This window comes from Lolium perenne, chromosome 5 (genome assembly GCF_019359855.2).
Source record: "Lolium perenne isolate Kyuss_39 chromosome 5, Kyuss_2.0, whole genome shotgun sequence".
NCBI lineage: Eukaryota > Viridiplantae > Streptophyta > Magnoliopsida > Poales > Poaceae > Lolium > Lolium perenne.
In genome coordinates, this window is record NC_067248.2 from 38406469 (window position 1) to 38432085 (window position 25617).

The window sequence follows — 25617 nt, forward strand, 5'->3', positions numbered from 1 at the left end:
TCCAATTTGAAAACAAATATATTTGTCTTAACTCGTCCATATAATTACTTGGTATTACCATCCACAAAAAGATGTCCTAATTTTATCTAAATTTACATGCATGACACACTAAAACATGTCTAGGTACATGCATTTTTTACTAAGTTTTAACATTATTTTATGAACGAGGTAGTATAAGACTTTTATGGAACTTTTTTCTTTGTTCCTCCGTGTTTTACAACCTTCTCCATTTCGGGTTACATTCCATCCTAAACAGTGTTTACGATCTTAAGCGGGAATTCGTAGAGACTCAGAAGAATTTGAAAGTATGTATACTTTTCAAAAAGTCTTGAAGTTACCCGGAATTGAGGAACTGGTTGGTGTGTCGCGTCAGCGCATACGCCCTCTGCCATGTGGGCCCCGAGTCCCAGAGACTCACGCGCAGGAGAAAACCAACTCAAATATCTCCAACGCCTTCACCTTCCTCCACCCTCTTCTCCACCTTCCCCTCGTCGCTAAAACCCTAGCCGTAGCCAGCGCCCCGCCTCCGAGCTTTCCTCGCCGGCGATCTCCCCGAGCCCTTCTGATCCAGGGCTAACCGGATTCCGAATTTCCGGGTCGGCGGCTTCGACCTCGCTGCGATGGCGGGCCGCGGGAAGAAGGGGGAGAACCTGGGCCGCGCGCTGATCCGGCAGCAGAACAGGGCGGCGCTGGAGGCCAAGGAGCGCGGCGAGGCGCTCGCCTCCTCCCGCCGCCGCGCGCCGCCGCTCGAGTCCGTCATCGACGTCGGCGAGATCGACGCCGTCCTCCAGCGCGCCGCCGAGGAGGACCGCCTCCACTCCGCCCTCGCCGCATCCGCGCCCTCCGACGTCGTCATCGACCTGTGAGCCTCCCTCCCCTTCAGCCTTCGTCCCGTTCTGATTTCTGAGTTGTGTTGGTTCGTTCGGGTGTGCTTCGGTCTGAAATGGTCGTTCCGTTCTGAGTTATGTTGGTTGGTGCGGCGCAGGGACGCCACCGGGGAGACGGACGAGCAGAGGCGCCGGCTTCGGAAGGAGCACGAGAAGATGCACGCCAGCAGCCTCGGGGTCCCCAGGCGGTGAGTGCTGCTGATTGTTGCTGTGCTGCTTTGAGTTTGGGGGTTGTTCTTGCTAGCTGACTCAGTGACTGTGCGATGTGTGTGTGATTTGCAGTCCACCGTGGCATAACCAGATGACCTTGGAGGAGCTCGATGCAAGCGAGGGACAGGCGTTCCTCGTGTGGCGGAGGAATCTCGCGAGGTTTGTGCCAACTTGCGCTGTGCTCTGCTTATGAAGTTATGATTAGGAACTGATTGATTTGATGACATTTTAAGGACTCGTCTCAGCTTAGTTTACCAGCTATAACCAGCCGTTCTTGTATGAAATTGGTAGTAATTGTTTTGGTGCTTACCACTTACCATGTGGCTTTGAGCATTCTGTTATGGATCTGTCTCATCTATTTATTAATTAATTGCTCACTTATATGTATAGGCAATTAGGCATTAAATAAAACCTGCTATCTTGCACTAGGTAGGCTGTTTTGAATGTAACGTGTCTTACTGCATCTTTTGAGAAATTGAATGCTTGGAGCAATCATCTATGTAGATTGGAAGAGAATGACAAGATTGTCCTTACACCCTTTGAGAAGAACATTGACATCTGGAGACAGCTCTGGAGAGTAGTGGAACGCAGTGATTTGGTGAGTAATGCTCCACCTTCACCGCCTTTGTCACCCACAGATATTGTTATTGACTGCTTGTTTACAGTCTTGTGCAAATATCACCTTTTGGCCCAGTGCTTTGGTGCTGGGCCAACCATTGCCCTACTCTCTAAAATTGTAGCAGATGCTGGATTTTATATTATGTACTCTTACTGCTTATCCTCTATCAGATACACTACTATATTGTGCTCAATTGTACTGCATTACCGTTTGCTTAAAGATAAGCAACTCATAATAAATAGCATGCACAAGTACTGACTATTGTTTTCTCTTCTTTCATGAAGCTGGTCATGGTAGTTGATGCCCGAGACCCATTATTCTACCGGTGCCCTGATCTTGAGGTACTTATCATGTTTTTGTACAAAAATAAATTCAACTTAAGGAATATCTAGTACACACATAGCAAGAGGGTTGCAGCTTGTACCTGTTTCAAGTTAATTCAGTAACCAACTTTGTGCACAGAAGCATTAGTAGTAAAATTGCATCAGAAGAGCTGTCCATGAATTCTTATTCGGAGGCTATATGTTCTGTAATTTTCTTATCCAAATATCTGCAAGTTGCAAAGTTGTAACAACTAAATTGTGAGAGAAAGTTCTTTGTTGCTGTATCTATGACAGGAGAATTTATTGGTTTTCTGTCTATCATGAATATACATGCAGAATTCAGCGCCCCCTCTTCTCTGTTAACATTAGTTTGCTAGCATGATCTCGGTCTTGTTTTTCTTTTCTCCGCAAGTCCACATTAGGACAACTACATTAGGATAACTTGCTATGTTCCTTAGGTGCTACAAATGGTAAATTATGTTAATCTGAATCTATTGCTGTGCTCTCATGTTTGGTCTATGTGCTAACACCAAAATCAGTCGTTAGTTGTTACACCTAATGTGTTCTATTTTTGATTCATGAACCTTTTAGTGATCTGATGACATGACATTATCTATACTAGGTATATGCAAAGGAAATTGATGAACACAAGAGAACTATGCTCCTTGTCAACAAGGCTGATTTGCTACCTTTAAATATCAGGTCTGCACCTTGCCCATTGTGGTCTATTTATTGTATATAGTCTAAAATGATGTCCTTACAAATTTGGCCTAACTGCAGAAAGAGATGGGCAGACTATTTCAAGGAGCACGACATTCTCCATGTTTTCTGGTCTGCTAAAGCTGCTACTGCCAAATTAGAAGGAAAAATGTCTGGTGAACACTCTGGAGAAGATCCTGTTTCGCTTGATATGGATACCAAGGTATATGGCAGGGATGAGCTCTTGATGAGGTTGCAAACTGAAGCAAAATCTATTGTAGCACAAAGGAAGATCTCAACAGTTAAACAGGGTCATGAAGCCAGTTCTGATTCTGTTTCATCAACGGCTAAGCATGTGGTTGTTGGATTTGTTGGTTATCCAAATGTTGGAAAGAGTTCCACGATAAATGCTTTGGTTGGCCAGAAGAAGACCGGTGTCACTCACACACCTGGTAAGACGAAACATTTCCAGACATTGATCATCTCAGAAGAGCTCATGCTGTGTGATTGCCCTGGTCTGGTTTTCCCTTCATTCTCAAGCTCAAGGCATGAGATGGTGTCATGCGGTGTCCTGCCGATTGACAGGATGACAAAGCACCGGGACGCTATCCAAGTAGTGGCAGATCGTGTCCCAAGAGATGTCCTGGAGCAGACTTACAAGATCACCTTGCCCAAGCCGAAAGCATATGAGTCACAATCTCGGCCACCGACTGCAGCTGAGCTGCTGCGTGCATACTGCATGTCTCGGGGCCATGTTGGCCATGGTGGGCTACCTAATGAGACCAGGGCTGCTAGACAGATACTGAAAGATTACATCGACGGCAAAATCCCGCACTATGAACTCCCTCCTGGTGATGAAATGGAGCTGAGAGAGACTACTTCAGCAGCTGATGAATCAGCCAGTTACGACTCCAATGAGCAGGATGACGCAGCAGGTCCGGACATGAGGCATGTCTTGAGTGACCTAGAGTCTTTCGACTTGGCCACCGAGGGGTCTAAAGCCGCTGAGAAGAAGCAGCAGCAGGAGGCGTCCCACAAGCAGCACAGGAAACCCCAGCGGAAGAAGGACCGATCCTGGAGGGTCGGAGACGATGGAGGTGATGGAACGGCGGTGGTGAGGGCGTTCCAGAAACCCACCGTCAATACTCCTGCTGTTAGCGTGAGTGGAGATGTTCAGCATGACACCCCCACCGTCCTTACTGTCTAGACAAATGCAAAATCAAGAAATAGAGTTACATATGCTTGGGCATGGCGCCCTCCTTGCTACCCCGGAAACAGCCTAGGAATGCAAAATCAAGAAAGAGTTACACATGGTGTGTTACATAATATAGCTGATTGCTCTGGCTGTGTGCCGATTGCTGGATCTGCTCTGGTAGATGAGACAGACCTGAGTTTTGCATGATTATGTGTAAAAATTTGGAGAGATAAGTCATGCTTTGTCATTTCAATTCTTATTGCCCCTGCATATAATCTGGGCTGTGACTTCTGATAGGCGTGGTCTCCTGTAATATTTTGACAGTCGACATAACTACACATATGCAAAGATCATTTTGATGTACTCCCTCCGTTCCATGAAATTTGTCTTAACTTTGTCTAAATTTTGGTGTAGTGTCAAATTTAGACAAAGTTATGACAAGTTCGATGGCATGGAGGGAGTATGCTGTTCATGGTGTTCTGATTTTTAGTGTTACATTTTTTTTTTTTGAGGACAATACTGCCAGGCTTTATTGATCAGTAATAATGTGTACAGGAATGGAATCAGAATAAGGAGTATCTAGCCACAGGTGGCGACCTATTCCTGAAGAAATCATATGCCTAGCAAGATTGTGTGCTTCAAAATTTGAAGCTCGACTTTCGTAAGCGAACTTACAACTCTGGAAAATATTGGAACGATGCTTGATCTCGGATATGACTGAACCATATTTTCCCATTGATCCATCCTTGATATCAGAAATGACTGTCTTGCAATCTGAGACAATGTATGCTTGATCCAGGGAGAGGTCTTGACCAAAGCCGAGCCTCACGTACCGCCAGGGCCTCCGTAGTAGTTGGATCGGAAATTCCCTGCAAATACAATAGCGAGATGCGCCCAAGTATGCTCCATTGCTATCCCTACAGGCAGCAAAGCAGCAACTCCATGGCCCTCGGTTCTCGATACAAAGAAGATCAACATTGATCTTGATGCTGAGAATAAGGAGGTGGAACCCCTGCCTCGCAGTAGAATTACCTCCAGGCGCCGTTCTCCGAGGCTGTGCCACCGCCTTCAGTTCCTCCAGGTAAGAGTTGATGAAGCAATGAGTAGAGAGAGGACTCTGAAAGATCTCCTCATGGATTGCTTTACGTCTCGCTGTCCAGATCGCCCACAGCGTTACTGTCATCCTAGTGAATTGCACATGTGATAACGACTCAATAAGCTTGAACAACCAGTTCTTCGCATTTGGTTCACCAATAGCCCTCATATGTGTTAGGAAATAATAGAGCAGTTAGGATTTCCTTAGCATAACTACCTAGCAGTTAGAGTTATATGTGTTGTCCAACCGCTACATGTATCGAACCGTCACCGTGACCTCTGCGAAGGGACGTGACCACTTGTAAACCGACGTTGTACCCGACTGTTCGGCTACTATATATAGCCTGCAGTCACAATCAATAAAGCATCCAATTCATTCACTCTCTCTCGCTTCTCTCTCGTTTCTTCACACGTCATCAGCACTGGCTCTGCCCCTAGCGAGTAGGCCTCAAGGAGAAAACAGAGAAAGGTGAGAAAGGAAAGATGGCTTTCCTGCAACTGCCAGAACTCGCTTTTTCCTTCGCATGATTTGTTGCCAGGGAACATCGCCGAACATTCAGCCATGCCGCTCCACGTCGCCGGAATTTCGGCCGCCGCTTTCAGCGTCGCCAGAATCGGAACGGTGGCCTCCGCCACCACAGGGCACCGCTGGGTGCCCCTCGCCGTCGCTACGGCCCTGGTGGTGGCCTCCGCCGCCAGCACTACCACCACAGGGCACCACTCAGTGCCCCTCATTGTCGCTACGGCCCTGGTGGTGGTTTCCGCCGCCACCACAACCGGAACCACCCCCGTGGTAACCAATGGGCGCAGTGCCGCCACTCCACTACCAGGGCAGTTGTGCCCCGGGAAGAGATTTCGGCCACGCCGAAGGCTGGTGCCGTGGAGGTTGTTGCCGCGGCGCCGGAGGTTGTTGCCGTGGCGCCGGAGGTCGCTGCCGTACCAGATGTTGATGCAGAACATGTCGTAAAGTCGAGTACGAGGACGAGGCCTCTGCCTCCAGCATCACCGCGGACGCCGACGACCTGTTGCCTCCTCCGCCGGCCTTCACTGTCCCGCCAATGGAGTGGCTGTTGGGCGGGCCGAGCGCCGGATGGCTCGTCGACGACCCCGAGATCGACTTCAGCGATGAGGAATTTGAGGCGCTGCCTCCACTGCTGTACTACCAGCGCTACAGGTCCGGCCCCTGCCTCCCATCTCCAACACCCTCCGGCGAGGACCCGGCGCACTTCGCTCCGCCGGGCTACGACCCCTTGCCGGAGATAGAGGAGGAGAACGACGTCGCATCCGCTGCTAACGTCGCCCCGGCGCTCCTCGACCTCAACCTCCCAGCGGCAGAAGAAACGGAGGAGGAGAACGAGGACGCGCCGCCGGCGCCGTCCCTTGCCCTCCCCACGCCCTCGCCGGAGGCCAGGGTGCTGCTCCGTCGCTTCGCGTCGGCCATGGCGGCCCGCCCCGCCGGCATCCGCAGAGGGACCTGGTCGCCCGAGGCTCTAGGCCTCACCGGCCACTTCGCGGAGCTCCGCCTAAACGAGGCCGCCCACCACTTCTCCTCCTCAGGGGAGGGGTCGAGCCGCCGCTGAAGCTTCAACAGGCGCTGGCCAGGAGAAGTGTCGAGAGGATAAGGTGAGGAGGACGACGGGATATTTTCCCCAAGTCGCTCCTCCCAGTTCCCTTTCTATACTGATCCAAGCCCACACCTGTTGAACCAAAAGGACAGCGCATTTTCCTGTGCCATGTGCCATGAATATAAAAGGCAGAAATTTAGTATTTACGTGATTTCAGTGTGATTTCAGTCTGGTCACTATTATAACATATTTACCTCTGTAACCGTATCAGTCTATCAGATGTTCTGTAAAAATCTGTTTAGGACCCTACGTTGTTCTTCATTCAGAATAGCAGTGTATTGTGATGTAAATACATTCATGTTAGATCTTATATCTATTATATGTTACGAGTATATGATATGACATGTTATTAATATATTTGCTTCTAGCATTTTATAACATGGTATTTGGTAGAATAAGATTATTTCACACTTGAAATTAAATTTTATTCCAAAATTTCTCGTTAACAAAATATGAGATAAGAAAAAGGCAAAACAAAATATGTGACTATCTTGAAGATCTACAAATATATCGCTTATAAGCATCTGCTTTCAAATTGTTCCTCTAGAACAAATTTGTTGCTTACCAAAATAAATTTTACTATCAAGTAAAATTAATTAAATGCATGATCATACATGCATGAAAAATGGGTGACATTAGTAAAAAAGAATTCCAAGAACTACAACTTGATGGAAGTAACTATCTATCATGGGCCATGGATATGAAAATAAAATTAAATGGTCGTGGCCTTGGTCCCGTGATTATCACACCCCCCGAAAATGCTCCAGAAATACCCCAAGTGGCAAAGTATGCGGCATTACATTTCATAAGGCACCACCTCCATCCCGATTTAAAAAATGAATATTTGATGGAGGAGGATCCACTAGCTTTATGGAACTCCCTCAAGGAGAGATATGACCAACAAAGAGCGGTTATGTTCAAGCCAAAGGACAACATCATCCTCGATGAAGACATGCTTGTGGACTACACCCAAGATGTTTTTGGAGACCTCAGTTGATTTCCCAAACAATTGATGCCACTTAGCTATTCAAATACTACGATGTGTTATATATTGTATAACAACAAGTAGAATAAAGTCTCTCAGACTACATGTATTGTATTATGTGAATCAGACATAATATTGTAATGTATTTATTTTGAATTTGTAATATAAATACTATGTATGTAATTTGATGAATATATGAATAAAATAAATTTATTCTAAAATATTCTCTTTCTATTTTTAGAAATCTTACGGGAAAAATCCGATGGAAGAAGAATTATGTTTAGTGGATAGTGCTACTACTAACACAATTTTAAGGGAAACAAAATACTTCCAAACTCTTACTAAGAGAAAGGAAGATGTTATGACTATAACTGGGAGTAACAAAGCAATAATTGGTTCAGGAAGAGCCACATTCACACTCCCTATGGGTACTAATATTGTAATTCAGAATGCACTCTTGTATCCTGAATCAACACGTACCCTTATAAGTTTCAAAGATATCCGATCAAATGATTTCCATCTTAAAACTGTTAAGATGGATAAGAAAAAATATTTGCTTTTAACAAAAAGCGACGGATATGAGGAACAAACTCTTGAAAAATTCCCTTCATTTTCTTCCGGATTATACTTTACATACATTAAACCCGTACCTTATGTTGCGTACAAAATAATTTTTCAAAATCTTGATAAATTCAAGACTTGGCATGATCGCCTTGGTCATCCTGGAATAGGAATGATGAGAAAAATTATAAGCAATTCTATTGGTCATAATTTACCAATTAAAAGATTTCCCAAGTCATCAGATTTTGTATGCACCCCATGTGCTACCGGGAAATTAATTATTAGGCCATCCTACCTCAAAGTTAAAAATGAGTCACTTAATTTTCTTGAAAGAATTCAAGGAGATATATGTGGTCCAATACAACCTTTATCTGGACCATTTAGGTACTTTATGGTGCTAATTGATGCATCTACTAGATGGTCACATGTGTGTTTATTATCAACACGTAACCATGCCTTTGCCAAATTAATATCTCAAATTATCAAATTAAGAGCAAATCATCCTGAACACAGGATTAAAACAATAAGAATGGATAGTGCGGCTGAATTCAGTTCACGCGCATTCAATGATTATTGTATGGCCTTAGGCATTCATCTAGAATATTCTGTACCTTATGTTCATACTCAAAATGGATTGGCTGAATCTTTAATCAAAAGAGTAAAATTAATTGCTAGACCATTGTTGCAGAATTGCAATTTACCAACCTCTTGTTGGGGATATGCGGTTTTACACGCCGCAGATCTGATACAAGTCAGACGAACTGCGTATCATGAAACTTCCCCATTTCAAATAGTACGAGGCAATCAGCCAAGTATTTCCCACCTGCGAAAATTCGGTTGCGCTGTATACGTACCGATATCACCACCGCAGCGTACCTCCATGGGACCCCATAGAAAAATTGGAATCTATGTGGGATATAAATCTCCGTCAATTATAAAATATTTAGAACCCCTAACGGGGACACATTTTACAGCCCGGTACGCTGATTCAATTTTTGATGAGGATCATTTCCCGGCATTAGGGGGAGAAACAAACCACAAAGAATGCCAGGAAATAGATTGGAATGTAACAGGCATCCAATCCTTAGATCCACGTACTAAAGAATCTGAATCTGAAGTTCAGAGAATAATAGATTTGCAACACTTTGCAAATAACTTGCCAGACGCATTTACTGATCACAAAGGTGTCACTAAATCATATATCCCTGCAGTCAATGCACCAGAACGAGTAGAGGTACCAAATAAAACTACTCAACTCCCAATTGCAAATAAAAGGGGGAGAAATCTGGTCTCAAGGGAAAAGGCTTCTCCAAAGCCACCGCGGAAACAAAGAAAATCTATGACGGTAAATGCAAATCAACCTGAAGTTGATAGACACCAAGATGATGTTCAACATCAAGAACCTAGCATAAATGTGCACACAAATTCTATTGCTGGGACACCGAAACAACCAGACTCCGTTGTTATGGGAAATCACACGGTGCCTGAAGAAACTAATGAAATTTCCATAAACTATATCGATTCGGGAGAATCATATAATAGAAAGACTACAATTGTCGACACATATTTCTCCTCTAAAATTGCTAAAGCCCTTCAACTGGATCCAGAGCCAAAATCTATGAAAGAGTGCCTGAAGCGCTCGGATTGGCCTAAATGGAAGGAGGCAATTGAGGCAGAATTGCGCTCGCTTAATAAAAGAGAGGTATTCTCTAAAGTAATACCTACTCCTCAAAAAGTCTTCCCTGTGGGAGCTAAATGGGTTTTCGTTCGAAAAAGGAACGAAAATAATGAGGTGGTGAGATATAAAGCGAGACTAGTAGCACAAGGGTTTACGCAGAGACCCGGTATCGACTACGACGATACATATTCTCCTGTAATGAGTGGAATTACGTTTCGATACTTAATATCATTGGCAGTACAAATGAATTTATCAATGCAGTTAATGGATGTAGTGACCGCATATCTATATGGGTCACTCGATGCGGATATTTATATGAAAGTCCCTAATGGACTTAAAATCCCTAATCCAAATATAAATCGCAACATGTATTGTGTAAAATTACAAAAGTCACTCTATGGCTTAAAGCTGTCGGGTAAAATGTGGTATAACCGGCTTAGTGAGTTCCTTCTTCAAAAAGGATACTCAAATAATGATGATTGCCCATGCGTTTTCATTAAGAAATCCTCAAAAGGATTTTGCATCATCTCAGTTTATGTTGATGACCTCAACATCATTGGTAACGCGACAGATATATCTGTAGCACGCAATCATTTAATGACGGAGTTTGAGATGAAGGATTTGGGAAAAACCAAATTCTGCTTAGGTTTACAACTTGAGCATCTTCCCTCAGGAATACTCGTTTATCACCCCGCATATATTCAGAAAGTTTTGGAAAAATTCAATATGGATAAATCATATCCATCCAAAACACCCATGGTCGTTAGATCCCTTGATATGGAAAAGGATCCTTTTAGACCTAGGGATGATAACGAAGAAGTATTGGGACCTGAGTTTCCATACCTTAGTGCGATAGGAGCACTAATGTACCTTGCTAATTGTACTAGGCCAGATATTGCCTTCGAAGTAAATTTACTGGCTAGACACAGTGCAGCTCCAACAAAACGCCATTGGGCTGGAGTGAAAAATATCTTCAGGTATTTACAAGGTACTAAAGATCTTGGTTTGTTCTATCAGAAAAATCAAGACATGATTTTGACTGGCTATACTGATGCTGGCTATCTTTCTGATTCCCATAATGCTAGATCACAAACTGGATTTGTATTTTTATATGGTGGAACCGCTATCTCATGGAAGTCAACTAAACAGACTTTAGTAGCAACCTCCACTAAACACTCTGAAATAATTGCATTATATGAAGCTTCACGTGAGTGTGTATGGCTTCGCAGAGTGATTAATCACATCCAGACCTCATGCGGTATAGGTTCATTAGAATCACCAACTATTATCTATGAAGATAATGCTGCATGTGTTGCTCAAATGCATATGGGATATATTAAAAGTAATATCACAAAACATATTGCTCCAAAACTGTTCTTTCCTCATGAATTACAGAAAAATGGAGAAATTGATATTTTGCAAACAAAATCATGTGACAATCTTGCAGATTTGTTCACTAAGTCTTTACTGTAATTTGCATTTCAAAAATGCATTTATGGTATTGGTTTGAGACGACTTAGAAATTTGCAAAGTACAGGGGGAGAAATTTCCCAGGACTGAACTTAGTATTTATGATCCGATAACAATATATTGTATTTTTCCTTATGAGTTCTCCAACGGATTTCTCATATAGGTTCTAGTGATACAATTATTATACCAACGGTATATCGGATTTCTATATTCTCCTTTTTATTTTTCCACAGGATTTTTGGAGGACATACTTGGATTGAAGAAAATCAAGTTCTTACAAGATTAAGGACTATCAGGACGTTCACATTCAAGACGCTATGGATAATTACAAGACATATAAGATTTTGAAGACAGCGTTGTCCAAGGGGGAGTGTTAGGAAATAATAGAGCAGTTAGGATTTCCTTAGCATAACTACCTAGCAGTTAGAGTTATATGTGTTGTCCAACCGCTACATGTATCGAACCGTCACCGTGACCTCTGCGAAGGGACGTGACCACTTGTAAACCGACGTTGTACCCGACTGTTCGGCTACTATATATAGCCTGCAGTCACAATCAATAAAGCATCCAATTCATTCACTCTCTCTCGCTTCTCTCTCGTTTCTTCACAATATGTTCGACCATTTCATCATCAGATAGTGTCCAAACACTAGCCGCCATGTTGCACTCAATTAAAGAGTGCCTCCAAGAATCTGCTTCACCGCACAAAGAACAACGGATGGATTGTGCCATATTACGGTGTTCCAACACATCGGCTGTGGGTAGTGATTGCTGCGCCAAACGCCAAAGAAAAACCCTTATCTTCGAGGGTACTTGCACTTTCCATAAAGAGCACCAAGCTTTAGAATCAACCTGGGTATTAGAGGAACCTGGATTGCCCTCAAAATAATTTTCTCGGTTCAGCTTAGTCACAACCATCATCCTATAAGCAGATCTCACACTGAATATACCTTTTCGATCAAAATTCCAGGCCCAGAAATCCTCTTGCCTCCTTGTACACAGCGGGATGCTCATGATAACAGACACATCCATTGGCAAGAAGAATTCTCGAAGAACTTCCTCCCTCCACGTCGCAGTTGTTTCATCAATCAATTCACTAACCAGCATCGGCGGGTTTTGCTTCAATGAGACAATCGGTCTCATATTTGTGTCCCTCGGCAACCAATTATGCTCCCAGATTTTCGTGGTTCTCCCGTCGCCTATCCGCCTGATAAGACCCTGGACAAGTACATCCCTCCCTTCCAAAATAGACCGCCAAATCTTCGACGGATGTGAGCCAAGCTCAGCCTCTAGCACCGACGTGGTTGGAAAATAGATAGCTTTTAGTAGCCTGGCACTTAAGGAATTGGGTTCCTGGAGGATTCTCCACGATTGCCTTGCAAGCAGACTCAAATTGAATAACTCAATGTCGCGGAATCCTAGACCCCCCAGATGTTTTGGCCTTGTCATTACCTCCCAGGATACCCAGTGCACTTTCCTCTTCCCTTGTTTGCTTCCCCACCAAAACTGACGTATCAAAGAATTAATATGATCACATAAGCCACGGGGTAGACGAAAGCACGCCATCGAGAAGACCGGGATAGCCTGAGCAATGGACTTCACCAAAACCTCCTTACCCCCGACGAGAATCTTCTCAATCCACCCCTTAATCTTATTCCAAACACGCTCCCTTAGGAATTTAAATGTTCCATTAACCAAGCTCCCAACATCAGTAGGCATTCCCAGGTATCTCTCATTTAACGATTCATTATTAACATGCAAGATATTTTTGACCACGTCCCTTATAGATTGGGGGCAGCCTTTAGTGAAGAAGATAGATGACTTCTCCCTGTTTATTCTCTGACCTGATGCTTGACAATAAACCTCCAATAAGCTAGACAAAGCTTCTGCTCCCTCTCTACTTCCCTTAAAGAACAGTAGGCTGTCATCCGCGAACAACAAATGGTTCACCGGTGGTGCCAGTGGAGCCACTTTAATTCCTTCAAGATGCGATGACTGAACATTACTTTTTAAAAGGCACGAAAGACCCTCTGCTGCTAATAAGAAAAGATAGGGTGAGATTGGATCACCTTGTCTTATACCTCTTGTAGGTTTAAACCCTTCCAACTTGTTCCCATTGAATAACACAGAGAAAGATACCGAACTGACCATCCCCATAATAACAGAAATCCATTGCGGTGCAAAACCCAACTTCATCATCATTGCTTCCAAATACCCCCACTCTACCCTATCATATGCTTTCATCATATCCAGTTTGAGAGCGCAGTAGGCATTGTTCTTGGATTTGTTCCTCTTCATAAAATGGAGGCATTCATAAGCTGATATTATGTTGTCAGTTATAAGTCTACCCGAGACGAATGCCGATTGTTCTTCAGAAATAATATCAGGGAGGATCTGTTTTAACCGGTTAGCCATAACCTTTGACGCAATCTTATACAACACATTACATAAACTGATTGGGCGAAACTGTGAAAGCAATGTCGGGTTCTTTACCTTGGGAATAAGCACCAGAATAGTATCATTAATACACTCCGCCGACTCGCTGCCCTGGACAATGCTCAGCACTGCCTTTGTGACGTCCGATCCACATATATCCCAATGTTTTTGGAAAAAGAAAGCCGGATAACCATCAGGGCCAGGTGCTTTAAGAGGAAACATCTGAAACAATGCATTCTTGACTTCATCTGCAGCATAAGGAGCCGTCAGGATCTCGTTCATTGCCGGTGTAACCTTCCTCGGAACATGCTGAAGGACTTGATCCATCCCCTGTACTCCCTCGGACGTATATAGCTGTTTATAAAAATCAGCCGTCATAGCTTGCATTTCGTGTACATTTTCCGTAGCTTGCCCGTCAGATTTGGTCAAAGACTTAACCAAGTTCTTCTTTCTCCTCATACTAGCTCGCTGATGAAAAAACTTAGAATTTCTATCACCCTCGCTGAGCCACTGTACGCGAGATCGTTGTCACCACATGACTTCCTCCCTGTGGTATAACTCAACCAAGCTGTCATTTACTTTTATCTCTGCAAGACTTGGCCCAACCCGACCAGGCAGGTCCCTTAGATACTCAAGCTCAGATTTGAGCTTTTTAATTTCCTTCCTGATACTACCAAAAGTGTTCAGTCCCCAAGATTTGAGGTCATTGGCTAAAAATTCCAATTTACCTCTCACCTCCCCAACCGAAACAGTTTCTTCTAAAGGCCAGCCATCTATAATGGTTTGCTTAAGACCCGGGTGTCTATCCCACATTGCCTCATATCGGAACTGATTAACTCCCCTTCTCAATTCAGTTTCGTCTGTCAGCCTAAGCAGAAGGCCGCGATGATCCGACGTGGCAGCATTAATATGGCTGACATTTGCCAGCGGAAATTGGGCGCACCACTCTGCTGAACCAAGCGCACGATCCAGCCTAACTCGAGTGTACGAACCACCGGTCACCTTCTTCTCCCAAGTCCAGAAGGTACCACTATATCCCAAGTCATGCAAATTGCAGATGTCTACTGTATCACGAAAGCCTTGCATTTGTGTCAACGTTCTGTGACCCACTCCTTCATATTCGCCAACATGTAAGACTTCATTAAAATCTCCAATGCATAACCAAGGCAGATTGCTACTCCCACAAATATTCTTCAGAGTATCCCAGGTCTGATGGCGCAAACTCGTTTGTGCTTCCCCATAAACTGCTGTGATTCTCCAAGTGGACTCACCGAGCCCCCCAACAGATGCATCAACATGATATTTCGAATAGCCAATAATATCTATATTCAGATCATTGTTCCATAAAATACAAATACCTCCGCTTCTACCTTCACTACCAACCGCAAAAGCCTTATCATAGCCTAGCGAACTAGCAAGTGCCTCAGCACGGCTCTTACTTATCTGAGTTTCAAGAATACAGAAAATCGATGGGGCAAACTTTGTGACAAAATCACGCAGTTCCCTGACTGTCGAGGCATTGCCCCCTCCTCGACAGTTCAGGCTATAAATACTCATTGGGCTTGGCGGAGCCCCCCAAGGGAGCCCGCCAACGCGCCATTCTTTGTATTGTCTTGTGACATCCTTTCTTCCTCCTCAGTCTTCTTTCGCTTGGGATCCCTTACCGGGTTAGGGCTTGGAGGCGCCCCAGGCCCGTGTGGCTGTCTCCTGTCGAGAGGCTGTGACATCTGGACCGTCTGTCCATGCGATGCATGTGGATCCAACGGACGGTGCTACTGACATGCCTGCACTCTTCGGGAAATGTTAACTCAACAAACGGTTCCCTGAACCGTTTTTCCTCTTCCGCTCCTGAGAGGCGGCGGCGGAGGCGATCCCCAATCTTCCCAATCTCCGGCCAGGGCGTTGGGCCTGGTTTCCTCTCCCTCCGCTTGTCGCTCTAGCGGCGGCATGAGGGAGGGGGAACCTCGTTCCTCCGTTCTGGCCTAGTAGTTAGGGTTAGTTTTTGTCTCCTTTGGTGTGTCGTTGGGGTGGTGGGAGCGGCGCCCGGGGAAATAAATCTGCCACAACTCCACTCCCACACCGGCGGCGACCTTCACGGCGGCGTCTCGGAGTTGTTGGCAACGTGTGCTTGTCGATCTTTCAGGTCGGCGGCTTGGTCTTCTCGCCGTTCTTCAGATCTGGCGAGATCTGTTTCTCAACGTGTCACTGGCGTTTGTCGTTGTCCACGACGGCGCTGGGGGCCGGGGCGAGGTGGTTCTTCTGGAGCGAAGATGTTGGTCCGAAGGTGGTGGTTATGTCATTCTTCTCCGACTTCGTCGATGGGAGGCGGCGTATCTTGGTCCAAGACAGCACGGGGACGTCCCCCGGTCGATGTGCCACAACGACATGTGCCTCGTTGCTTGCAGCAGGCCTGTTCATCGACTCACAAAGCCTCGATGGCGATGGTGCTTTTTTGGATCTTGCAAAGGTGGAGGCTCGGCGTCTCTTCTTGCGTTCGTCTCGGCGGCGTTGGAATTGGACGGCGGCCGCTGGCTACGGTGGTTGCAGCAAACCCTAGAGATCGTTTTGTATTTCTCGATCTTTTAGGTTTTTATCTGCAAATTCAGGATAATCATTTTATCCCGGTTTGTCTTTTAGTTTCCACATGTGTTGTTTTATGTAACTTGGTGTTCAATTAATGAAATATGTGGTTGCTCTCAAAAAAAAACTAACGGTTCCCTCTTGGTGTATCGGTGGCACCTTTTCTCACGCGAGTCTTGACCTGTAGTTGCTTGATACTTAGTATTAGTATTTTTTCCAAACAATCCGCATGGATCGATTTTCATTACGATAATGAAAAACAGGAGTATCAAGCTGTAGACGGCCAGTTCGAAGGAAACAGAAAGAAGAGCTAAGCTATTACATCGCCACCTACTGCCAGCGAGACAAACATAGGAGTCTTTAGTTAACGACTGAAGCCCACAGCAAAAGCTCAAAGTATCATCTCCGGACAAACGGCAAACGGAGAAAACATCACGCATTTGGCATCTCTTTGATCTTCCACTTTCATGTCATCCATGCCAGCTTTAATATTTCGTGCATCCCTTATCTGGAGAGGTCGTTGCTGCTGTCTAGTAACATTCTGTGCGGCACCACCAGTGTCAGAACGCCAACAAGCCTCAGCAAACTGTCAGCACCTGCTCGAATATCATCAGCGTCCTTCTCACTATGCAAACATGTCCACTATTTCATAAAAATAACGGAGTAGCTTATTAGCTCAAAGGGATTTTTAACCGGCTTGTGTTCAAAACAAGATCGATTTATGAGCTTCCTTATGGCCCAGCAGATAGCAGCCAATCCCGCAATCTGCGTGTTTCTGCTTGCAGGGAGAAACTGGGGGAACCACCAGAAAAATTGTGTAAAGGAGCCTGATCTCGACGGCGCCCCAATCACCTGACCAACAACACCCCAGACATACTTAGCAGCTGGACAGGAAAAAAAAAGATGAGAAATTGTTTCAGTGTCCTCACAGAACTGGCATGTAGCACTCCCCTGCCAATTGCGTTTCAACAGATTATCTTTTGTTGCAATTGCATTGTGCCAAATCATCCACAACCAGATCTTTATCTTTAAAGGAATTTTACTTTTCGAGAGATTTTTGAAAGTTCTATCCATTCCACGAACTGGCATGTAGCACTCCCCTGCCAATTGCGTTTCAACAGATTATCTTTTATTGCAATTGCATTGTGCCAAATCATCCACAACCAGATCTTTATCTTTAAAGGAATTTTATTTTTCGAGAGATTTTTGAAAGTTCTATCCATTCCACTGCCACACAAGTGATCGTATACAGATTTCATAGAAAAATTACCCACTTTTGTCCATTTCCAGAAGGGTTTGTCAGGATCATTGTTAAGGGTAGTTTGGGCCATAATATGAGTCAGCCCATGAATTTGCAAGGCAATATCAGGTGTCATCCATCTTCTAAAGGAAAAAAAAACTCCAGTTCATGGCAGCTGCATCAGCCACAGTCACAGATTGTTCAATACAAATATCATAGATTTCTGGAAACCTATCTTTCAGTGGGCTCTGATCACACCAGACATCTCCCCAGAAGCTTGTATTTCTGCCATTACCCACCTGCATTCTTCTTCCACGCAAATAAATATGCTTGATTTGCATCATATATGTCCACAAAGGAGAATCTCCAGGTCTTTTCCTTGTATAGAAAACACCTCCATCCCTCAAATATTTCTGTTTCATCAGTGCCAAGGGCCTGACCAATTCTCTATTTCCCACCACCACTTGCACATTAAACTAATATTAAACTTATATAGATTTTTAATACCCAACCCTCCTTTTTTTCTTGGGTTTACAAATCCATTTCCACTTGACAAAATAATACTTTCTTTTATCAGCACTCCCAACCCGGAAAAAGGACCTGATAGGCTTGTCCATCTATTCAGTATTTGATTTATGTAACAGTCTCAAAGACATTTGATATACAACAACACTTGACAAACAAGCATCAATCTTTACCACTCTCCCACCAATTGACATGGCATTTCCCATCCAGCCACCCATTTTCTTCTTTGTTTTCTCACCAAGGAAACCCATTTCTGCTACTGTTGGTCTCCTTGCACACACTGCAGTGCCCAGATATTTTATTGGCCAGCTCCCTTGTTGACAGTTAAATAAGGAGGCAAAATTTTGTGCTTTAATGTCATCATCCAGTATCATCATGACCTAACTTTTCTCAAAAATATTTTCAAATCGGACATGGTCTAAAAAATATACAGTATACGCTTCAAATTCACAACTTGTTCCTCACTGTCTTGTATTAGGAGTATAGTATCATCAGCATATTGAAGCACAACAACTCCTTTTTCTATCAAATTACTAGCCAAACCAGTGATGAGTCCATTCCGCTGAGTCAAGGACACCATTTTGGACAAACTGATTGCTACCATATTGAAAAGGAATGGTGCAAAAGGGTCACCTTGCCTAACTCCCTTGCAACTAGTAAAATATGGGCCAATTTGTCATTCACTTTCACACTCAAAGTGCCATTAGTCACCACTTTTTTGATCCAAACAAGCCAGCTATCACTGAAACCTTTCTGAGAGCAATAGTCAAACAGGAAATTCCAGTTGACTTTGTCATATGCTTTTTCAAAATCAATCTTGAAAACCACCCCGTGTTGTTTCCTGAATTTAGTTTCTCTCAGGACTTCTTGGAGCAACATAACCCCATCAGTGATGTATCTCCCTTTAACAAAAGCAGTTTGGCATTGAGACAACAATTTATCTATAATTGGTGCAGCTCTGACAATAAGGGTTTTGGTGAAATTTTGAACAAGACTTGTATTGGACAAATAGGCCTGAACTTTAAAATCCTGTCAGCATCATCTCCTTTGGGAATCAAGGTGATAATACCATAATTAATTCTTGCAAGGTCAATCTTGTGATCATACAAGTCATCAAAAATAGACAAAAGATCTTTTTTGATTATCTCCCAGCAAACTTGATAAAATTCAATAGGGATCCCATCAGGGCCTGCTGCTTTGTTTTTTTTTCATTTGATCTACAACACTTTTAACCTCTTCTTCTGTAAATCTCTTGTTCAAATTTTTCCTGTCAGTGTCATTTAATTTCTCAGCACTGTTCCACACATCACCACTCAACCTAACCCCTTTATCCTCTACAGGACCAAATAGGGTTTTATAGAAATCTGTAGCATGATTCAGTAAATCTTCATCACCCTGAATCACAGAGTCACCATGTTTCAGAGAGAAAATAGTGTTTTTCCTCTTACATCCATTTGCAATCCTATGAAAATAAGCAGTATTGCTATCTCCCTGAAGCAACCAATTATCTCTTGCCCTCTGGCGCTAGAAGCATTCCTCTTTGTTAAGAATATCCAGTAACTATTGTTGAATTTTCACCCTTTTTGAATGTCAGTGGCAGATAAAGGAGAACACTCCTCCCTTATCTCCAAATTAGCAAGCTCCTGAGATATTTCCATCTTTCTCTTTTTATCTCTCCCTCTCAAATTTCACCCCAGCCTTTCAAGCTATTCTTGACATTCTTCAGCTTTTACTTAGTATTAGTATACTGTCACTATTATTTAAATCCATCTATACATGCTTAGGTTTAATTTGTTTGCTTTTTCTATGTGTTATATTGTATACTCTACAAAAGTGGGGAGTGATGTTTTGGCTCCTGGGTGAGTATGCTCCCTTTAGTTGAACTGCAACTTTGATATATTTTGTAACATCAAAAAAATTCTAAACGAAAAATTCATGTGTACATCTTCACATGCTAAGTGTGCACAAAGTCTTTCCATAAAAAAATCAACTTGTTATTTGGGCTGTGTAAAAAAGACAAAATTTAGTGCTAAAAATAAGTCTTTTTATGAGACTTGTTTTGTCTTTTTTACGTCGACCACAAAAAAATATCGTTTTTTCGTGAAACTGCATGAACGAACATAGATTGTCGAGATGTACATGCATAATTATTTGTTACAATTTTTTAACAATTAGAAATATATTTTTTGGGTGGAGGAAGCATATGCACCCAACAGCTGAATTTTCGAAGCCATAGAAAGTAAACTTCACATGAAAAAGCATGGCAACAAAAAAAACTTCATGTTTTGGCCTCCCACATCAAACAAGATTCTTTTTATCGTTATGTAAAGACATGTACAACGTCGGCGCTTGGGCTGGGCGCTAGGATTGATTTACTTGCAGTTAAACCATAATCCTCTTCGATCGTGGGAATTCACATTGCGTCGACGTCTAATTTTGCATCGGGCGCTATTGCTTTTTTTAGCAGAAGGGAGCAACAAAATCAGAAGCAAACGTAGGGGTCAGTGATACGTCTCAAACGTATCTATAATTTCTTATGTTCCATGCTACTTTTATGACAATACTCACATGTTTTATACACACTTACATCATTATTATGCATTTTCCGGCACTAACCTATTAACGAGATGCCGAATAGCCAGTTGCTGTTTTCTGCTGTTTTTGGTTTCAGAAATCCTACAAAGGAAATATTCTCAGAATTGGACGAAATCAACGCCCAGGGTCTTATTTTTCCACGGAGCTTCCAGAAGACCGAAGAGCATACGAAGTGGGGCCACGAGGGGCTGTAACCATAGGGCGGCGCGGCTAGGGAGGGGCTCGCGCCGGCCTATGGTGTGGGCCCCTCGTCAGCCCTCCGACTCTGCCCTTCCGCCTACTTAAACTCTCCGTCGCGAAAACACTATTACCGAGAGCCACGATACGAAAATACTTCTAGAGACGCCGCCGCCGCCAATCCCATCTCGGAGGATTCAGGAGATCACCTCCGGCACCCTGCCGGAGAGGGGAATCATCACCGGAGGGCTCTACATCACCATGCCCGCCTCCGGATTGATGTGTGAGTAGTTCATCTTTAGACTATGGGTCCATAGCAGTAGCTAGATGGTTGTCTTCTCCTCTTGTGCTATCATGTTTAGATCTTGTGAGCTGCCTATCATGATCAAGATCATCTATTTGTAATGCTACATGTTGTGTTTGTTGGGATCCGATGAATATTGAATACTATGTCAAGTTGATTATCAATCTATCATATATGTGTTGTTTATGTTCTTGCATGCTCTCCGTTGCTAGTAGAGGCTCTGGCCAAGTTGATACTTGTGACTCCAAGAGGGAGTATTTATGCTAGATAGTGGGTTCATGCCTCCATTGAATCTGGGACAGTGACAGAAAGTTCTAAGGTTTTGGATGTGCTGTTGCCACTAGGGATAAAAAATCAATGTTTTGTCTAAGGATATTTGTGTTGATTACATTACGCACCATACTTAATGCAATTGTCTGGTGTTTGCAATTTAATACTGGAAGGGGTGCGGATGCTAACCCGAAGGTGGACTTTTTAGGCATAGATGCATGCTTGATAGCGGTCTATGTACTTTGTCGTAATGCCCTGATTAAATCTCATAGTAATCATCATGATATGTATGCATCTCTATTTGCCAATTGCCCAACTATAATTTGTTCACCCAACATGCTATTTATCTTATGGGAGAGACACCACTAGTGAACTGTGGACCCCGGTCCATTCTTTTACATCTGAATACAATCTACTGCAATCATTGTTCTCTACTGTTCTTCGCAAACAAACATCATCTTCCACACTATACATTTAATCCTTTGTTTACAGCAAGCCGGTGAGATTGACAACCTCACTGTTACGTTGGGGCAAAGTATTTTGATTGTGTTGTGCAGGTTCCACGTTGGCGCCGGAATCCCTGGTGTTGCGCCGCACTACACTCCGTCACCAATGACCTTCACGTGGCCCTTGACTCCTACTGGTTCGATAAACCTTGGTTTCTTACTGAGGGAAACTTGCTGCTGTACGCATCACACCTTCCACTTGGGGTTCCCAACGGGCGTGTGCTTTACGCGTCATCAAGATAAATTTTTGGCGCCGTTGCCGGGGAGATCAAGACATGCTGCAAGGGGAGTCTCTCACATCCAATCTCTTTACTTTGCTTTTGTCTTGCTTTACTTTATTTTATTTTCTTTTTTGTTTGCTTTCTCTATATCAAAAACACAAAAAATTAGTTGCTTTACTTTATTTCATTTGTCTTGTTTTCTTCTTATATCAAAAATACAAAAAAAATTAGTTACTTGCATTTACTTTACTTTATTTAGTTTGCTTTACTTGTTTTTATTACTGGTAAAATGGGTACTCCTGAGAACACTAAGTTGTCTGACTTCACTAGCACGAATAATAATGATTTTCTATGCACACCTATTGCTCCACCTGCTACTACAGCAGAATTCTATGAAATTAAACCTGCTTTACTAAATCTTGTTATGAGAGAGCAATTTTAAATTGTTAGTTACGATGATCTTGCCCATCTTAATAATTTTGTTGAACTTTGTGAAATGCAAAAGTATAAGGATATAGATGGTGACATTATAAAACTGAAATTGTTTCCTTTCTCCTTAAGAGGAAGAGCTAAAGATTGGTTGCTATCTTTGCCTAAGAATAGTATTGATTCATGGACTAAATGTAAAGATGCTTTCATTGGTAGATATTATCCTCCTACTAAAATTATATCTTTGAGAAGTAGCATTATGAATTTTAAGCAATTGGATAATGAACATGTTGCCCAAGCATGGGAAAGAATGAAATCTTTGGTAAAGAATTGCCCTACCCATGGACTAACTACTTGGATGATCATCCAAAACTTTTATGCAGGACTAAATTTTTCTTCGCGGAACCTATTGGATTCAGCTGCTGGAGGTACTTTTATGTCCATTACCTTAGGCGCCGCAACAAAGTTTCTTGATGATATGATGATAAATTACTTTGAATGGCACACGGAAAGGACTCCACAAGGTAAGAAGGTAAATTCTGTTGAAGAAACCTCCTCCTTGAGTGATAAGATTGATGCTATTATGTCTATGCTTGTGAATGGTAGATCTAATGTTGATCCAAATAATGTTCCTTTAGCTTCATTGGTTGCCCAAGAAGAACATGTTGATGTGAACTTCATTAAAAGTAATAATTTCAACAACAATGCTCATAGGAATAATTCTGGTAACAACTATAGGCCATATCCTTCTAATAATAGTAATGGTTATGGTAATTCTTATGGTAGATCTATTTTGCCTAATGAGGAAAAGATGCTAGAAATTGAAAGAGCTACTAAGAGCTTTATGCAATCACAATATGAGCAAAATCAATTGTTTACTAAAACTATGAATGAACAATCTGCCTTGTTGAAAAATATAGGGAATCAACTTAAAAATTTGAATATGGAGATTTCTGGTTTGCAAACTAAGCTTTCAAATGCTGAAAACCGAATCTCATACATGTCTGAGACACAATCTTCTTTAATTAATAAAATGGCTGCTAAACCTGAGGATAATGATAACAAAATTGTTGCTACAACAAACTCCATCCAAGTTCGAATTAATGAAAATATTAGATTGATGGCTGAATTGCATGCTAGGTGGGAAAGGGAAGAAAAAGAAGAAAAATTAGCTAAAGAGAATAATGTAGCTAAAGTTTGGACTATTACCACTACTAGTAATGTTGATACTTCACATGTTGCTAAACCTTCTACTATCAATGGTAAAATAATTGGTGTTGGCAATGTTTCTACTTCTAGTGCAAAGCGTGCAAAACTGCCTGAAACTGCTAAAACTGTTGAAACTGTTTGTGATAAAACTGCTGAAATTTTTCAAAATATTGGGGACAATGATCCCATTGATGTAGATCATAATGGTTTAGATTTTTATGATTGTCATATCTCTGAAGTTATAAAGTTCTTATAAAAACTTGCTAGAAGTCCTAATGCTAGTGCTATAAATTTGGCCTTTACAAAACATATTACAAATGCTCTCATTAAAGCTAGAGAAGAGAAATTAAAACTTGAAGCTTCTATTCCTAGGAAGTTGGAAGATGGTTGGGAGCCCATCATTAAGATGAAGGTCAATAATTTTAATTGTAATGCTTTATGTGATCTTGGTGCAAGTATTTCTGTTATGCCTAAGAAAATCTATAATATGCTTGACTTGCCACCATTGAAAAATTGTTATTTGGATGTTAATCTCGCTGATAATTCTACAAAGAAACCTTTGGGGAGGATTGATAATGTTCGCATTACGGTTAACAATAACCTTGTCCCCGTTGATTTTGTTGTCTTGGATATTGAATGCAATGCATCTTGTCCCATTATTTTGGGAAGACCTTTTCTTCGAACTGTTGGTGCTATTATTGATATGAAGGAAGGGAATATTAAGTATCAATTTCCTCTCAATAAAGGTATGGAACACTTCCCTAGAAAGAGAATGAAGTTACCTTTTGATTCTATTATTAGAACAAATTATGATGTTGATGCTTCATCTCTCGATAATACTTGATTCACACTTTCTGCGCCTAGCTGAAAGGCGTTAAAGAAAAGCGCTTATTGGAGACAACCCATTATTTTACTTCTGCACTTTTGTTTTATATTTGAGTCTTGGAAGTTGTTACTACTGTAGCAACCTCTCCTTATCTTTATTTTATTGCATTGTTGTACCAAGTAAAGTCTTTGATAGTAGGGTTGATACTAGATTTGGATTACTGCGCAAAAACAGATTTCTTACTGTCACGAAATTGAGCAGCCCCGTCTGTAGGTAACTCAGAAAAATCTGCCAATGTACGTGCGTGATCCTCAGATATGTACGCAACTTTCATTCAATTTGAGCTTTTTCATCTGAGCAAGTTAAGTGCCCCAGAAAAAATCGTCTTTACGGACTGTTCTGTTTGACAGATTCTGCCTTTTATTTCGCATTGCCTCTTTTGCTATGTTGAATGGATTTCTTTGTTCCATTAACTTTCAGTAGCTTTGGGCAATGTCCAGAAGTGTTAAGAATGATTATGTCACCTATGAATATGTGAATTTTCGATTATGCACTAACCCTCTAATGAGTTTGTTTTGAGTTTGGTGTAGAGGAAGTTTTCAAGGATCAAGAGAGGAGGATGATACAATATGATCAAGAAGAGTAAAAAGTCTAAGCTTGGGGATGCCCCCGTGGTTCATCCCTGCATATTTCAAGAAGACTCAAGCATCTAAGCTTGGGGATGCCCAAGGCATCCCCTTCTTCATCGACAACTTATCAGGTCACCTCTAGTGAAACTATATTTTTATTCAGTCACATCTTATGTGCTTTACTTGGAGCGTCTGTATGTTTTTGTTTTTGTTTTTGTTTGAATAAAATCGGATCCTAGCATTCTTTGTATGGGAGAGAGACACGCTCCGCTGTTTCATATGAACACTGTGTTCTTAGCTTTACTTTTAATGTTCATGGCGAA

The 25617-nt window shown here is 42.5% G+C and overlaps 1 protein-coding gene across 1 annotated transcript; it reads left to right on the top strand.

The window, feature by feature from the left end:
* Positions 1 to 492: 492 nt before the first annotated feature.
* LOC127298555 (GTPase LSG1-1) lies at positions 493 to 4296 on the top strand. The gene is made up of 7 exons (XM_051328406.1): positions 493 to 862; positions 986 to 1075; positions 1170 to 1256; positions 1602 to 1695; positions 2001 to 2057; positions 2662 to 2741; positions 2820 to 4296. The coding sequence occupies exons 1-7, from the start codon at positions 621 to 623 to the stop codon at positions 3943 to 3945; spliced, it is 1776 nt and encodes a 591-aa protein (XP_051184366.1). The 5' UTR covers positions 493 to 620; the 3' UTR covers positions 3946 to 4296.
* Positions 4297 to 25617: the final 21321 nt, after the last annotated feature.

What these genes read in the sequence shown, in the direction of transcription:
- LOC127298555 (XM_051328406.1), top strand. Translation starts at nt 621, where the DNA reads ATGGCGGGCCGCGGGAAGAAGGGGGAGAACCTGGGCCGCGCGCTGATC. An exon ending in TGGCGGAGGAATCTCGCGAG is followed by an intron (nt 1,257 to 1,601) that starts GTTTGTGCCAAC and finishes TCATCTATGTAG; the next exon opens with ATTGGAAGAGAATGACAAGA. An exon ending in TTGCTACCTTTAAATATCAG is followed by an intron (nt 2,742 to 2,819) that starts GTCTGCACCTTG and finishes GCCTAACTGCAG; the next exon opens with AAAGAGATGGGCAGACTATT.